The sequence below is a fragment of the Vitis riparia genome, chromosome 16 (assembly GCF_004353265.1).
Source record: "Vitis riparia cultivar Riparia Gloire de Montpellier isolate 1030 chromosome 16, EGFV_Vit.rip_1.0, whole genome shotgun sequence".
Taxonomy (NCBI): domain Eukaryota; kingdom Viridiplantae; phylum Streptophyta; class Magnoliopsida; order Vitales; family Vitaceae; genus Vitis; species Vitis riparia.
This window is the reverse complement of record NC_048446.1, coordinates 4,657,440-4,673,565: the sequence shown is the minus strand read 5'-3', so window position 1 is coordinate 4,673,565 and position 16,126 is coordinate 4,657,440. Positions and strand designations below refer to the sequence as shown.

The window sequence follows — 16,126 nt, the reverse complement described above, 5'->3', positions numbered from 1 at the left end:
CACAAAGTCTATGACCATTCACATAGGTTATTGGGATTAAGCTGAGGACACAATATGTGTATTATCTTTTGAGTTTTAGATTGGTTGGAAGCCATCAACATGGTAGAGGATGTCATTTTCTTGATCAATGATTAATTTGAAGAACATCATAAGGGCATCCTTTGTGGGGAATTTTTCCCTATGCGTTACGTCATAATAGTTGACTCTACCTCAAAAAGGCTCTACGAGACCCAAGCCAGTTAACTTTGGTGCTTATGTTTCGGTTATTTTTCCATTATGTGTATTGAGTACTTTGTACAAGAAAATTAACCTGAAAGCAATAAAAAAATCTTGGGCATTCAATCCATCTTGGGTAGACAAACAGTAAGATGTACTGGTTGTACTTTAAACATTGCACTGTAGTTTTACCCTATATGGCAAAAACTTAGTCCTGATGAACTTGTTTCTTGGTTGATTTCCACTTGATTGAACAGAAAGGAAATGCCGTCATTCAGCAGTTCAGTGATCACAATGAGCTTCAACTGATAAAAATGTAACTTGGTCGCTTTTGGATGACTTGATTGCTCTGTGTTGGGGAATTTCTATTGCAGATTTTTCATCTCCATGAATTCCACAACCTGAGGTCATCATATTCCAAGAGATGACATCTCTGAATTCATTGATTGAATTGAAATTTCTCTTGATTTATCAGGCTGTCCACACTTTTTCGTATATGTAAACCAATGCACTAGCCAGAGACAATTCCAATTCAAACATGATAACTTCTTCGTAACGAAATGGAGTGTGAGCTAATTCTTCCATTGTACTACACTACACTTGGACTTCATGGGAAAAAAACCAAGATTTAGGCGCTATTTGGTAATTATTTTTAAAAACGGTTTTTTGTTCTCGAGTAAAAAAAACACTACATATAAAAGTTATTTTTGAAACATATTTAAAAACATATAAAATAAACTAAAAACATTTCAATTTATCAAAGGGATGTTTGTTTAACGAAATATCAAAGAACAATTTTAAAAACTACTTTTCAAAACTATTTTCGAAAATAATTACCAAACAAGGCATAAGGCTTTATTTGAAAACTATTTTTGAAAACATTTTTTAAAAAACTTTTCTCTGATGTTTTGTAGAACAAAAGTCTCTTGAATCAAACTCATTGGACATATACTCTCCACCTCGATCAAATCGAAGTGCCTTGAGGTATTTACCTAACTAGTTCTTTGTTCTACCTTAAATGCCTTGAACTTATCCAAGGCATTGGATTTCCTTTGCATAAGGTAAACATAATCATACCTAGAGTAACAATCAATGAAGGTGATAAAATAAAAATACTCCCCACGTGCTTAGACATTAAAAGGTCTACACACATCAATATGCACTAATGTTAGATATTCTTTGGCTCTAACTACTTTAGAAGTAAAGGGCCTCTTAGTTATTTTACCTTCTATACAAGATTCATAAGTTGAAATGCCTTTTGGAACTAGTGAGTGCAATGGTCTAGACTTGACCAGTCTTTGGATCCTATTTAAATTAATATAACGTAGGCATAGATGCCATAGATAAGTTTGATTATTGCTAGGTACTTTCCTCTTAAATGAGACTTAATTATTTTCAATAATAGATACAATGATATAGGAGTAATAAGAAAAAGATTGTCAACCAATATACTTGAGAAAATAAGTGAATCATTTTTTCTAATAATTTTTTATTTATTGAAACAAACTAAACAATTTGATTTATTTAAACTAGAATTCAAAATTCAAATTCTTTCTAGACTCAGGTACATATAGACAATCCTTGAGTTCGATATATTTATTATTCACTAAAACCAAGGTAACATCTCCCATTGCCTACACAACTATCCTCACAATAGATACCAAAGTCAAGTAAATCTCTTTCTCATCCAACTTTCTCCTTAGTTGAAACCCTTGTAAAGAATTACAAATATGGTCAATGGCCCTAGAATCTATCCACCTTGAATTGGTGGAATCCCCACCACTAAACACGATTCAACTAAAAGTGAATGGAACATACCTACCTTTTTCTTCAGGTAGTCAAGGCACTCTTTCTTTCATAGGCCCTTCTTGCCATAAATGAAACACTTGCCTTTCCCCTTATTCTTCCCTTTCCCAACCTTGTTCTTTCCCTGTTTGATTTTCTTGAAAGAATTGTTCTCTTTTTTTATTATGAGAAAAACCAAAGGAATCTTTCACTACCATGTGAACACCTTTAGGATCCTTGAGAATCCCCTCAACCATCTAGAGTTCCTTCATTAGTTTTGGCAAACTCATCATTAACTTATTCATAGTATAATTAAGCTTAAATTGCTTGAAGGAGTTCGATAAGGTCTTTAAGAGCATATTGACTTAGGTTTCCTCATCAATTTTAGCTCTAAAGATCTTTATCTTGTTAAAGAGTGTAATCATATGAATCATGTAATCTCTAAGGGGAGTTCTTTCTGTTATCTTGGTGTTCATGATGGTCCTTAGGGCAACTTGCCTAGTCGGCTTGCCCTTATCTCCAAGCACCTCTTGTAGACTCAAGAGAATCTCATAGGTAGTGGCAATGCCCATGTGTTGTTGTTGTAACACATTATTGAGAGACCCAAGTATCATACAATAGGAATAAGCATATTTCTTTTTCTATGTAGAAAGCTCATTGAAAATGGGTAGAGCAACCTCCCGAGTTACCCATTTCAACAGTTCAATGTTGAACACTATGTTTAAGATTCTTTTCCAGTCAAAATATTTAGGTTTAATCAACTTATTATCAGTGAGAATAAGAATGATTGAGTTATAAGACATGATTCCTATAATAAACAAAATATTCCATGCATTAATAAAGAAACTAAGCCTTCAAGGCAAATATGGTAATTAATTTAGAAAAAATGTAGTGCTCTCAAACTACATATATCTATGCAAGGTATCTTAATATCATTAAAATCAAGCCTACTTTAAGTAGTTCACGACTCTTATTACTAGGGCACATAGAGACCCTATCTAATTAATTAGCCTTCCTCAAACCTCAAAAGGTTATCCTAAGACATTGATTAACATATCTTTGTGTTTAACCCTTAACACATGCAAGTGAGACCACTTTAGGTGATTCTTCAACTTCATGTCTAAGTTAAGTAAATAACCAAAAACTTTGACATCAATGTTAACAAGTGAAGAGTTTTGTGTTTAGGATTGGCCACTCCTACGATAAACCTATGTAGTCTTGTTCTTTTAGGATAGTCCACATCCCTTGATTCCTTGGGTCACCCCATCTTTAGGATGGTGATACGCCTAAAATCAAGATGAGCTTGATCTTAGAGGCTGTGGGCTTGTCTATGGCCTGTTTCCACTTACTATATTGGAAAAGAGAATTTAAGATAATTTTGAAAACCATCTTAAAATAAATTATCTATTATGAGAATTTCTAATATCCTTACTTATTACTTAAATTGAGGCTCTTGTGCCAAGGAGGGATAACTTTCATATTCCTTATCCTTGAACTTTCCTTTTCAAACAAAGCACTTGCCTCCTTTTCTTAAGGGGAGAAAGTCTGGAGGACCAATTTAGGTGTTGTTCATTTTCTCATTTTGTGATTTATAATTATTTTTTACCACATAAAAACATGGGTTGCATATATATTGTGATTTTTTAGTACTTTTATTAAAGTTATGTAGGTGATTTTTAAAACCTTTTTCCAACATTATGAAAATGTGATCCCCATTTTACTTAAAAAAATCATTTATATTTAAAATTTTAACTATTAGGACTAGTTTTCAAACATCATATGATATAGAGAATAACAATATATTAACTTTGTTGTACCAAAAAACCATCAGACTTCTAAAGAATTAGTTTTTTTTTTTCACTAAAATATATAAAAGTGGATACAATGAAATTTTAATAAATTGATCCAACATTATCAAAATTATCTAAAAAGTAATTGTTTAACTAAAAAATTTTATAAAAATTTTTGTTCATGGGATATGACAACATATTGCAAGTTAAAGATGGAATCCAATACATGTGGATATTAAAGATGGAACATGACCAAATGCAAAATAAAAACCAAGAGTCTCTACCCTTACCAAACGGCCAAAAAAAAAAAAAAAAACCAAAACCCATTATCATATGTGAAAGAGAAAAGGGTAATATTCTAAAGTCCATGTTTGTTAGCTTATTTTTCTTTTTTTGACTTGACCTAAAAAGGGTTGAAAAAGAAAAAGGAAAAAGGAAGCGTATCTTTATTTGCTAAAGGGCATAAAAAATACTTATGAATGTATTTGTTAGCATAAAAAATAATGTGTGAAAGAGAGAAAAAAAAAAAAAAAGATAACCATCTAAGGCGTATATTTTCAACTATCAACTGACTTGACTTAACAATAATGATTTAAAATTATAAATGTATTTGAAATTATAGTCTTTTTTTGTTAGCATATTTTTTTTTTCTCCCCCAACTAATGGTTATTGATTTGACCTGGAAAAAAATGGAAAGAAAAAAGAAGAAAAAGAAAAAGGATACACTTTTTTGCTAGAGGACTTGGAAAAATTATGAATATATGCCACTATAACGTGTGAAAGAGAGAAAAAAAAAAAAAAAAAAAAAAGGATAATCATCCGAGGCGTTTATTTTCGACTGTCTATTGACTTGACTTAGCAATAGTGATTTAAAATAATGAATGTATCCATAATTATTTTGATTAATTATAGAAAAACTCAATTATATCTAGTTACTAAAATTGAAGATTCACTAGAATTTCAATTAACTTACCCATAGTGATTTCAAAGTATAGCATGATAGAATTGCTACCAAATAACTCGACACTATTAATGTGTTTGAATTACTTTTAAGAAGCCAAAAAACATATCTCTTTATCTTTTATATATAATAAAAATTTATGATTTTTTTAAATGATATTTAAAAAAACTTAGCACTTAAGAAAAAAATGTTTAATATGAAAGTCATAAAAATATTACTTCTCCTAAAAATCTTATATTGACTTTATAGAAAGCTTTTTAATGTTGATAAAACTTTTATAATACCAATTGTTTTATTTAAAATTTATTAATTTGATTCATCAATTTCTATCCATAAAATAAAATAAAAAACAATAACGAAAGCCTTTTAGTAATCACACACAGCCTTATTGTTTGGAATAGGGAAAATAATGGTATGGGCATGAGGTGAATGGATGATGATGTTCTTTCTATCCATAAATAATGGTCTCACCGCATTCACGGGCACCAAAATTAATTTGTTCCGTTGAAATTTTATGGTAATTTAAGTGAATACATACTAATTTTCTTTGCTGCAAATACAGAAATTCTACGTCTCCTTTCTTTAGACTAGGCTATGTTTGGTTCCCGAAAAGTACAAAGGAAAGAAAAAAAATGTTAAGGAAAATGATTTTCTCATGTTTGGTTGTCCTATGAAAAATATAAAAGAAAATCAAATATAATTAAAACTAATTAAAAACTTATGTATTTTTAAATTATTTAATCTTTATATTGATGAGTTAAAATAAATAAAATGAGTTTGAAGTAACAAAAAAAATAATTTATCAACTTTTAATTTATTTTTTTATTTTTCTTCACTTTTTCTTTCCTTCTGCTTTTTCTTTGTATTTTCTTTCCCTCGCATTTTCCCTTAAATTTTTCAGGAACCAAACATAGTCTAAAAAGTGGGATGCATTGTTGTAAATTTTTTTTTTTTTTTAAATATTTACTAAACTACCATTTATGCAACACAACTCAACAATGGCATGGCTGTAATTTGATCCCAACTCATGCCCCTTCCAAAACCACAATCCAACTATTTTTTGATGAAGGGGTACGTGGAAATATGGAATATACATTTATCGGTAGTAACGTATTTCGTGGTGTGACGTGGCGGAAGCTTGGTTTTGCCACTTATCCAGTTATATTTCTATTCACCTTCTCACTCCCCACTCCCCCCCAAACGCGTGTGTAGTACACGATCGGATCACACACATCCGCGCCCGAGGCGCGTGTGGATAACATTTAAACTCTCTATCATGATTCATGACAGGTGTGGACGCGGATTTTCTCCTTCGTATCAGTCTCGCTTTTGAAGGAAAACCTTCTTTTGTTGATTGCTTGGCCAGCAAAGCCTCCCAACGAGTCAACAACAAGGGGTAAAAAGGTAAAACTACAAAGTTGCAAAAGGGGAAAGTGAACATCAACCGCTCCGTCGATCCAACAGGCGAGAGTGACTCCTTACCAACCCAACCCAACCCCCAAGGAGTAAATATTTCAGTGGAGGTTTATCCTGTGGAAGGTTGCAGCTTTCCTTATGGTAGGGCGTCGAGAAGGTATTTAGTACACCGTTTACCCTTTTCCTTACCGTCATCTTTGTTTTCTTCATTGAAATAAGACATACTCGTGTAAGATTTTTTAATTTAAAAATATTTTTTTTCACTCCAAGACCAATTTATTCTCTTCATCAAAATAAAAACAAAATAAAAAACAATGTTATAAATACAAAGCTCATTCTTTTTGGTCTTCAAAGCTTTCTTAGAAAATTGTGTCTTAAATGCTCAGATGAATCTCTACTTTTCATTAGAGATGGCAATGGGGCAAGTCTTTTCGGGTACCCGTCCCGCCCTATTCCGTCCCTAATGGGACAGAGTTTAATTTTAATAAACGGGTTTGAGAATTTTTTTTAAACCCGGGGTGGGTTCGGGTATTGCCTTGCCCCGCCCTCGATTATATATAAAATTTAATTTTAAATTAAATTAAATTTATAATTTAAAATTAATTTAGTTTAAATTTTTATTTTATTATTTTTAATATATAGATAATAAAAAAATATTTTTAATAAAATAAGTTATAAAAAATATAATAATTTAATTATTTATAAAATATATTTATTTTAATATAATTAAAAATTTTAAAAGTATTTTTTTAAAAAAAAAATTAAAATTCAAAAAAATGTTAAACGGGACGAGTATGAGAATTTATTATACACGCCCGCCTCGCCCCGTCTTGCTTCGCCCGTTTAATTTTTTAAATGGGATGGGGATGAAAATTGTTTCAAATAAACAAGGTGGGATTGGGATGGGGGCGATCCGTCCCGAACCCGCCCCGTTGCCATCCCTACTTCTCATCACTACTATTGTTGATTATAGGTTAGCACCTCTTCTTCTCACTTATTGCTTTTATAAGATGTCAAGCCTAGCTTCTTTTTAGATGGATTTTTCAAAACAGTTCATATGTTGTACTTTGTAAAGAATATCAAATGTTTAATCCACATATTAGAAAATACCTATAAATATTTAAAATAGTGTGATCTTCATTAGTCAGATCTTATTTTCTTAATTCATTTCTTTTATTTGTTGGAAATTCTTATCTGTTGTTCTAATCCAAAAAAATTTAAAATAATGTTAAAATAAGCATATAAATCTTTCTTTTTTTATTTGTGTTTTCTAAATTATTTACAATGGGCCTTTGATAAGGACAAATTTTCATTTTCTAATTTTAAAATTATTTGCAATTTTATTTCTTTTTTATTTTTTAAAAGAGAAACAAAGATATGCCTTTTAAATCATTGACTTTTGCTTTTCCATTTTTTCCAAGAAAGAAAAAAATGAAAGTTTCATTTTCACTACTAGTGCCAAAAAAATTTGCAGAACTTGCATGGCCAAAAAAAAAAAATTAAAAATTAAAGACATATAATGAAAATTAAGGAATAATATACTTTTATTGGGAGCCTAGACTATTCAAATAAAACAATAAGACAATTTCCTTCCAATGTTTATTTTTCTTATTTTATTTCAAAAAATAATTCAACTAAATTATACAAAAAATAGTATATTTTGATGATTTTTTTTTTTTCCTTTTTACTTTGGTTTGAACATGGGCTCAAATTTAGGTAGAATTAACTTTGATGTAAAATTTCTCAAATACTTTCAAAATATTATAACTACCATTTTGATTATTGATTTCACAAAGATATTTATATGACTATTTATGATTTTCGCACACAATTGTGAAGTGTGACAATTTTGAATTTGGAGAATAAATGTTTTTTTTTTTTTTTTTTTTTTGTCTTTTGGTCCTATTTTTTCACTTAGCAAACTGTTCACCAACATTTTAATGAGTTTGGGGAAGCAAAGTATTGTCTTTTAATAAGTTTGGAAGGTAAAGCATTGAGTTTTGAATATGAAAGAGTGAAATATAAATCATACTAAAGGTTGAGAGGGTAAAGCGTATTTAACCCTATAAAAAAGAGAAAATTGCATTTTAGTTAGTTGAAAATATCTCGAAAATTAAGAAGATATTATATACAAAGAATAAAATCATGTATGAATAAGTGGAAGCAAATACACAATGAATTTTACTAATCTCCAATTAAAAGTCAATATATTTTTATTTTTTCAAATTAATTGTATCACTCAAAATAATTTTTAAAAAAAATATTCAAATCTTAATAGGTGTTTGATAAATCAACTTAATAACTTAAAGTGACTTAATAAATTAATTTAAGTCATTAAGTAAGTTAAGTATATTTGATAAATAACTTAATGGCATGACTTAAAGTCAAAAACAACTTTAAGTAACAAATAAAAATAATTAACTTATTCTTAATTGTATCTTTATTTTACATTTTTATTCTATTTACCTTAATTACCTCTACAATTTTTTTTTTCGTAATTCCATGACCTCCTTTGTTACTCAACCTCTTTTGCTTAGTTACAATTTCTGAGGATTAATATGTGAATTTAATAATTTAAAATAAGTTTTAAATTAATTTTATCAAACAACATTAATACTTGAAGTAAGAATTAAGTAATTGGTTTTAAAGTCAACAACTTAAATATAATTTAACTTAAAATTAACTTCACTCGTTAAGTAAAATATTAAGTTTTACCAAACACACCTTTGTTGGAGAAATTAAAAGGTTACTGTTAAAGCCTTAGTCACTTATTTCCTTTCATCAAAATTGCAAATTGTGGAACATTTTAGGCATGTTCCACTTGATTGACTTGACTCTAGCGCATAGTAAATAACAATTTTGCGATTTATAATTATTTTTTACCTCATAAATGCTGGGGTTGCATGTATATTATGATTTTTAATACTTTTATCAATGTTATATAGGTGATTTTTTTTAAAAAATTTTCCACCATTATAAAAATCTGATCCCCATTTTACTTGAAAATCAATTATAATTAAAATTTCAACTATTGAGACTAATTTTCAAACACTGAAGTATATATATAAAAATGGATACAATTAACTTTTAATAAATTGATCCAACATTATCAAAAATTATCTAATAAGTAATTGTTTGATTAAAATTTTTTATCAAAAATTTTGTTCATGGGATATGACAAAATATTGCAAGTTGAAGATGAAATGCAATTAGAAAAATAAAAAGAAATAATAATAAAAAAAACAAGAACCAAAACCCATTATCATATGTGAAAGGGAAAAGGGTAATATTCTAAGTCTATGTTTGTTAGTCTTTTTTTTTTTTGTTGACTTGACCTAAAAAAATAGAAAAGGAAAAGGGTAAAAGGAAGTGTATCTTTATTTGTTAAAGGTGTAGAAAAGACTTATGAATATCCAATTGTATATTTTCAACCATCATCTGACTTGACTTAATAATAATGATTTAAAATTATGAACGTATTGGTAATTATTTTTATTAATTATAGAAAACTTAATTATATCTTTCTAATTAACTTACCATGTTGATTTCAAAATATAGTATATATGATAGAATTGCTAGCAAATCATTCAACACTAATAATGTGTTTGAATTACTTTTAAGAAGTCAAAAGACCTATCTTTCTTTCTTTTTTACATTTAATAAAAATTTATAATTTCTTTTAATAATATTTTAAAAAACTTATCACTTAAGAAAAAATGTTTAATATAAAAGTCATAAAAATATTGCTTCTGCTAAAAATCCTATATTGGTTTTTATAGAAAGTTTTTTAATGTTGATAAAACTTTTGTAATCTCAGTATTGTTGTTTAAAATTATTAATTTGAGTCATCAATTTCTATCCACAAAATAAAATAAAAAAAATATAATAAAAAGCTACCAAAATGAGGCATAATTACATTTAAGCTCTTTTTGAGGGAAAACTTCTTAAACACTTAAAAAAAAAAAAAAAACATTTAAACGTCAAGTACAAATTTAATAGCATTTGGAAGAACTTTCCTCAAATGTTACTCCTTAAAATACATTTCCAAGCATAAAATTCAATCCCACAATGGTCTATTGCTGAGTGTAGAAGTAAAAAATTATCCCAAACAAGCCCTTGAGTAATAATCGCACAACAATTTTTTTTGAATAGAGAAAATAATGGTATGGGCATGAGGTGAATGGATGATGATGTTCCTCCTACCGTTGGATTAGCTATGTATCTTACCTGAATTATATTAATCATAACGTTAAGTTATTAGGGTTGACGAGGTGTTGACTAAAAAAGCTCAGATTTGACATTTGATAGTGTTTGTGTGATACAAGGTTGCATGTGAACAAAAACAGAACAAAAAAGGGAGACTTAAGTCATGGAAAAATTTGAAATTATTTCAATATTTATGACTTTTTCTTTAAGAAACTATTAAAACATAATGTTACACAATAACGGGAATAGTCAATAAAATAAATAAAATAAGACAAAATAAGAACACACAAATTGAGGTGAAAAACCTTAGACTAGAAAAACCATGAGTTGTGAATATCGACCCAATATAATTTTACCATATATGTCACATCACAAACTTTTCGGGTTGAATAAAAAATAATTCGGGTCACCAAACTCTAATAAATAATTTATAATTTAGAAATAATCTCTCATAAGTTTAGTTTATCTTATTAAGAAATTACAAAAACTTCAAAAAAAAAATTATATGAGATTTATTTTTGAAGATATTATAAAATGAAATAAGAGAAATATAAATTAAATTCATATTTACTAGTATTAAAAATACGTACATAAAATATTTGAAAGTAGCTATAAATTTTTTTTTTGAATATATTTCAAGAATTCTTTAATAAATGTTTCATGATTTGCTCTTCTAGAAACTTTTAAATTGTTCTGAACACTTAATTCCACGATGAGCAGAAAACCTAGAATATAATATTTTTTTTGGTACATATTATTCTTTTTATATTATTTTTTTGTAAAAAAAAATGTTAGAAATGATTTTTCTTTTAATTTCAACAACTTTAATGTTTTATTTTATAAAATTGTTATTATAGATTTATTTTTGAAATTTCCAATAATTACTTAATGTAGATTAGAGTGGTTTTTAAATATAAAAAAAATAAATTAAATTAATCCTTGTATTATAAAGCATTAAGAAGAAATTATGGAATTTTTCGAAACTATTTCGTTCAAGAATCTATTAATTAATAATATTTCTCGACTGTCTCTCTACTATCATATGATTAACACGATTTCTCAACATACTATGAAATTTTAAAAATAATAAAAAGCAGCAATTTTCTAAAATATACATACAAAGGAGTGAAAATATAAATTGAATTAATATTTATTTCTATAATGTGATTAAAAATTAAGAAAAAAGATTAAATAATCATGTTTCAAATATTTCAATAATATATTAATGATATTTTGTGATTTTCCCTCAAAAAAATAACTATTAGAAAATAACTATTTTCATAATATAATAATGATCTTTCATGATTTTTTCTCTAAATGGAAGTATTAGAAAAACAAAGTACGAGAATCTTAAATATATTACTATTAATAAAATATATTTAAATATAAATTATGTTCATAGGTATCATATGAGAAAATTATGTTCATATTATATATTGTCACATGGTAAAAGATTTAAAAGAAATTATGAAAATTCTGAAGATATTTTAAATACATGTCATTGATATTTTATAATTTAGACTATTAAATAAACCATCAAATTAGAACTTTTGAAACCATATATTTATGTGCGTTGGTACTTATAATAATTAATATCCATTGTAAGAATATACTTTTATTGATGAATAATTTATATTAATCACAAAAAGTCCCTTATTCTTTTACAAGTAATTATATTTTTTAAAAATAATTATTTTTGTGATCAAGTATATTGGTAGACATTTGCAATGAATTAAATCCATTTAAACAACACCCTTTTCCGAATAGATATTACAGTTATTTGGAGAATTGTTTTTATATCAATTTGATTTAAAAAGTCAACTTATTTGGTAGTAGACTAACAATATATGCACCAAGAAAATACAAGAAACATATATACCATTCCTTTCTCATAAAATATGATATACTCTTGTCTTATTCATAGTAAAGTCACCCTAGCACAACAGGTGCACAAGGAGATATTCAACTCACAAACATGCCAAGGGTAGCACTAACACTCAGTACTTAAACATGGTAACTCAAACTATATTCATTGAAGCAAGCAGGGTGTCTCTTCCTCATGGAATAGTGATACCTGCAGAAGCCAACAATCAAGTTAACCAAAAACAATTACATTAGCCATCATGATCAATCATCAATGGCTTCCAAAATATGAAAAAAGCCATAGAGAACTTACTCCCACACTTGAGATTGTGAGGAACTGCCCTTCCACACCCTTCAATTTTCTTAATGAGCTTGTTAAGACCATAGGCTCGAATGATGGAAGCGACCTTGGGAGAGACATAGGGGCATACACACTCAACATGGGTGACTCGAACACGCTGGCAGCAGTCTGCAGATGGGCTTTTCCCGTAGAGCACTGCCAGGCACGCATTACCAGCAAGTTTCGTCTCCACTTTGCACTCGGTGGGGCTCATGTCTGCGCTTGCTATGTGAATATCCCCCCAGATGCATACTAAGGCTGCAACCACCAGCATTAGAACTGCCCTCATGCTTCTCATTTTTTTTTCGCCCACACACGCACAAACATTGCTGAGGAGCATCTGAAATATATAGAACTGAGTTGGGTACCCAAGTGGCCGTGTCCATTACTATGAGCACAAAGTCTATGACCATTCACATAGGTTATTGGGATTAAGCTGAGGACACAATATGTGTATTATCTTTTGAGTTTTAGATTGGTTGGAGGCCATCAACATGGTAGAGGATGTCATTTTCTTGATCAATGATTAATTTGAAGAACATCATAAGGGCATCCTTTGTGGGGAATTTTTCCCTATGCGTTACGTCATAATAGTTGACTCTGCCTCAAAAAGGCTCTATGAGACCCAAGCCAGTTAACTTTGGTGCTTATGTTTCGGTTATTTTTCCATTATGTGTATTGAGTACTTTGTACAAGAAAATTAACCTGAAAGCAATAAAAAAATCTTGGGCATTCAATCCATCTTGGGTAGACAAACAGTAAGATGTTGTACTTTAAACATTGCACTATAGTTTTACCCTATATGGCAAAAACTTAGTCCTGATGAACTTGTTTCTTGGTTGATTTCCACTTGATTGAACAGAAAGGAAATGTCGTCATTCAGCAGTTCAGTGATCACAATGAGCTTCAACTGATAAAAATGTAACTTGGTCGCTTTTTGGATGACTTGATTGCTCTGTGTTGGGGAATTTCTATTGCAGATTTTTCATCTCCATGAATTCCACAACCTGAGGTCATCATATTCCAAGAGATGACATCTCTTAGTTCATTGATCGAATTGAAATTTCTCTTGATTTATCAGGCTGTCCACACTTTTTCGTATATGTAAACCAATGCACTAGCCAGAGAGACAATTCCAATTCAAACATGGTAACTTCTTCGTAACGAAATGGAGTGTGAGCTAATTCTTCCATTGTACCACACTACACTTGGACTTCATGGGAAAAAACAAAGATTTAGGCGCTAGTTGGTAATTATTTTTAAAAACGGTTTTTTGTTCTCGAGTAAAAAAAACACTACATATAAAAGTTATTTTTGAAACACATTTAAAAACATATAAAATAAACTAAAAACATTTCAATTTATCAAAGGGATGTTTGTTTAACGAAATATCAAAGAACAATTTTAAAAACTACTTTTTAGAACTATTTTCGAAAATAATTACCAAACAAGGCATAAGGCTTTATTTGAAAACTATTTTTGAAAACATTTTTTAAAAAACTTTTCTTTGATATTTTGTAGAACAAAAGTCTCTTGAATCAAACTCATTGGACATATACTCTCCACCTCGATCAAATCGAAGTGCCTTGAGGTATTTACCTAACTAGTTCTTTGTTCCGCCTTAAATTCCTTGTATTTATCCAAGGCATTGGATTTCCTTTGCATATGGTAAACATAATCATACCTAGAGTAATAATCAATGAAGGTGATAAAATACAAATACTCCCCACGTGCTTAGACATTAAAAGGTCTACACACATCAATATGCACTAACGTTAGATATTCTTTGGCTCTAACTACTTTAGAAGTAAAGGGCTCTTAGTTATTTTACCTTCTATACAAGATTCATAAGTTGGAATGCCTTTTGGAACTAGTGAGTGCAATGCTCTAGACTTGACCAGTCTTTGGATCCTATTTAAATTAATATAACCTAGGCATAGATGCCATAGATAAGTCTGATTATTGCTAGGTACTTTCCTCATAAATGAGACTTGATTATTTTCAATAATAGATACAACGATATAGGAGTAATATGAAAAAGATTGTCAACCAATATACTTGAGAAAATAAATGAATCATTTTTTCTAATAAAAACATTTTTATTGAAACAAACTAAACAATTTGATTTATTTAAACTAGAATTCAAAATTCAAATTCTTTCTAGACTTAGGTACATAAAGACAATCCTTGAGTTCTATATATTTATTATTCACTAAAACTAAGGTAACATCTCTCATTGCCTACACAACTATCCTCACAATAGATACCAGAGTCGAGTAAATCTCTTTCTTATCCAACTTTCTCCTTAGTTAAAACCCTTGTAAAGAATTACAAATATGGTCAATGGGCCTGAAATCTATCCACCTTGAATTGGTGGAATCCCCACCACTAAACACAATTCAACTAAAAGTGAATGAAACATACCTTCCTTTTTCTTCAGGTAGTCAAGGCATTCTTTCTTTCATAGGCCCTTCTTGCCATAAATGAAACACTTGCCTTTCCCCTTATTCTTCCCTTTCCCAACCTTGTTCTTTCCCTGTTTGAATTTCTTGAAATAATTATTCTCTTTTTTATTATGAGTAAAACCGAAGGAATCTTTCACTACCATGTGAACACCTTTAGGATCCTTGAGAATCCCCTAAACCATCTAGAGTTCCTTCATTAGTTCTGGCAAACTCATCATTAACTTATTCATAGTATAATTAAGCTTAAATTGCTTGAAGGAGTTCGATAAGGTCTTTAAGAGCATATCGACTTAGGTTTCCCCATCAATTTTAGCTCCAAAGATCTTTATCTTGTTAAAGAGTATAATCATATGAATCATGTAATCTCTAAGGGGAGTTCTTTCTGTTATCTTGGTGTTCATGATGGTCCTTAGGGCAACTTGCCTAGCCGACTTGCCCTTATCTCCAAACACCTCTTGTAGACTCAAGAGAATCTCATAGGTAGTGGCAATGCCCATGTGTTGTTGTTGTAACACATTACTGAGAGACCCAAGTATGATACAATATGAATAAGCATCTTTCTTTTTCTATGTAGAAAGCTCATTGAAAATGGGTAGAGCAACCTCCTAAGTTATCCATTTCAACAGTTCAATATTGAACACTATGTTTAAGATTCTTTTCCAGTCAAAATATTTAGGTTTAATCAACTTATTATCAGTGAGAATAAGAATGATTGAGTTATAAGACATGATTCCTATAATAAAAAAAATATTCCATGCATTAATAAAGAAACTAAGCCTTCAAGGCAAATATGGTAATTAATTTAGAAAAAATGTAGTGCTCTCAAACTACATATATCTATGCAAGGTATCCTAATATCATTAAAATCAAGCCTACTTTACGTAGTTCATGACACTTATTACTAGGGTACATGGAGACTCTATCTAATTAATTAGCCTTCCTCAAACCTCAAAAGGTTATCCTAAGACATTGATTAACATACCTTTGTGTTTAACCCTTAACACATGCAAGTGAGAGCACTTTAGGTGATTCTTCAACTTCATGTCTAAGTTAAGTAAATAACCAAAAACTTTGACATCAATGT

General features: G+C 29.3%; 1 protein-coding gene across 1 annotated transcript; it reads right to left on the bottom strand.

Annotated features, from left to right (window-relative positions):
* Nucleotides 1–12,431: 12,431 nt before the first annotated feature.
* Nucleotides 12,432–12,866, bottom strand: LOC117933165. The gene is made up of 2 exons (XM_034854558.1): nt 12,551–12,866; nt 12,432–12,448 (listed from the first exon to the last, which is right to left on the bottom strand). Exons 1-2 carry the CDS (start codon nt 12,864–12,866, stop codon nt 12,432–12,434), a joined length of 333 nt encoding a protein of 110 aa, XP_034710449.1.
* Between the last annotated feature and the right edge of the window lie 3,260 nt (nt 12,867–16,126).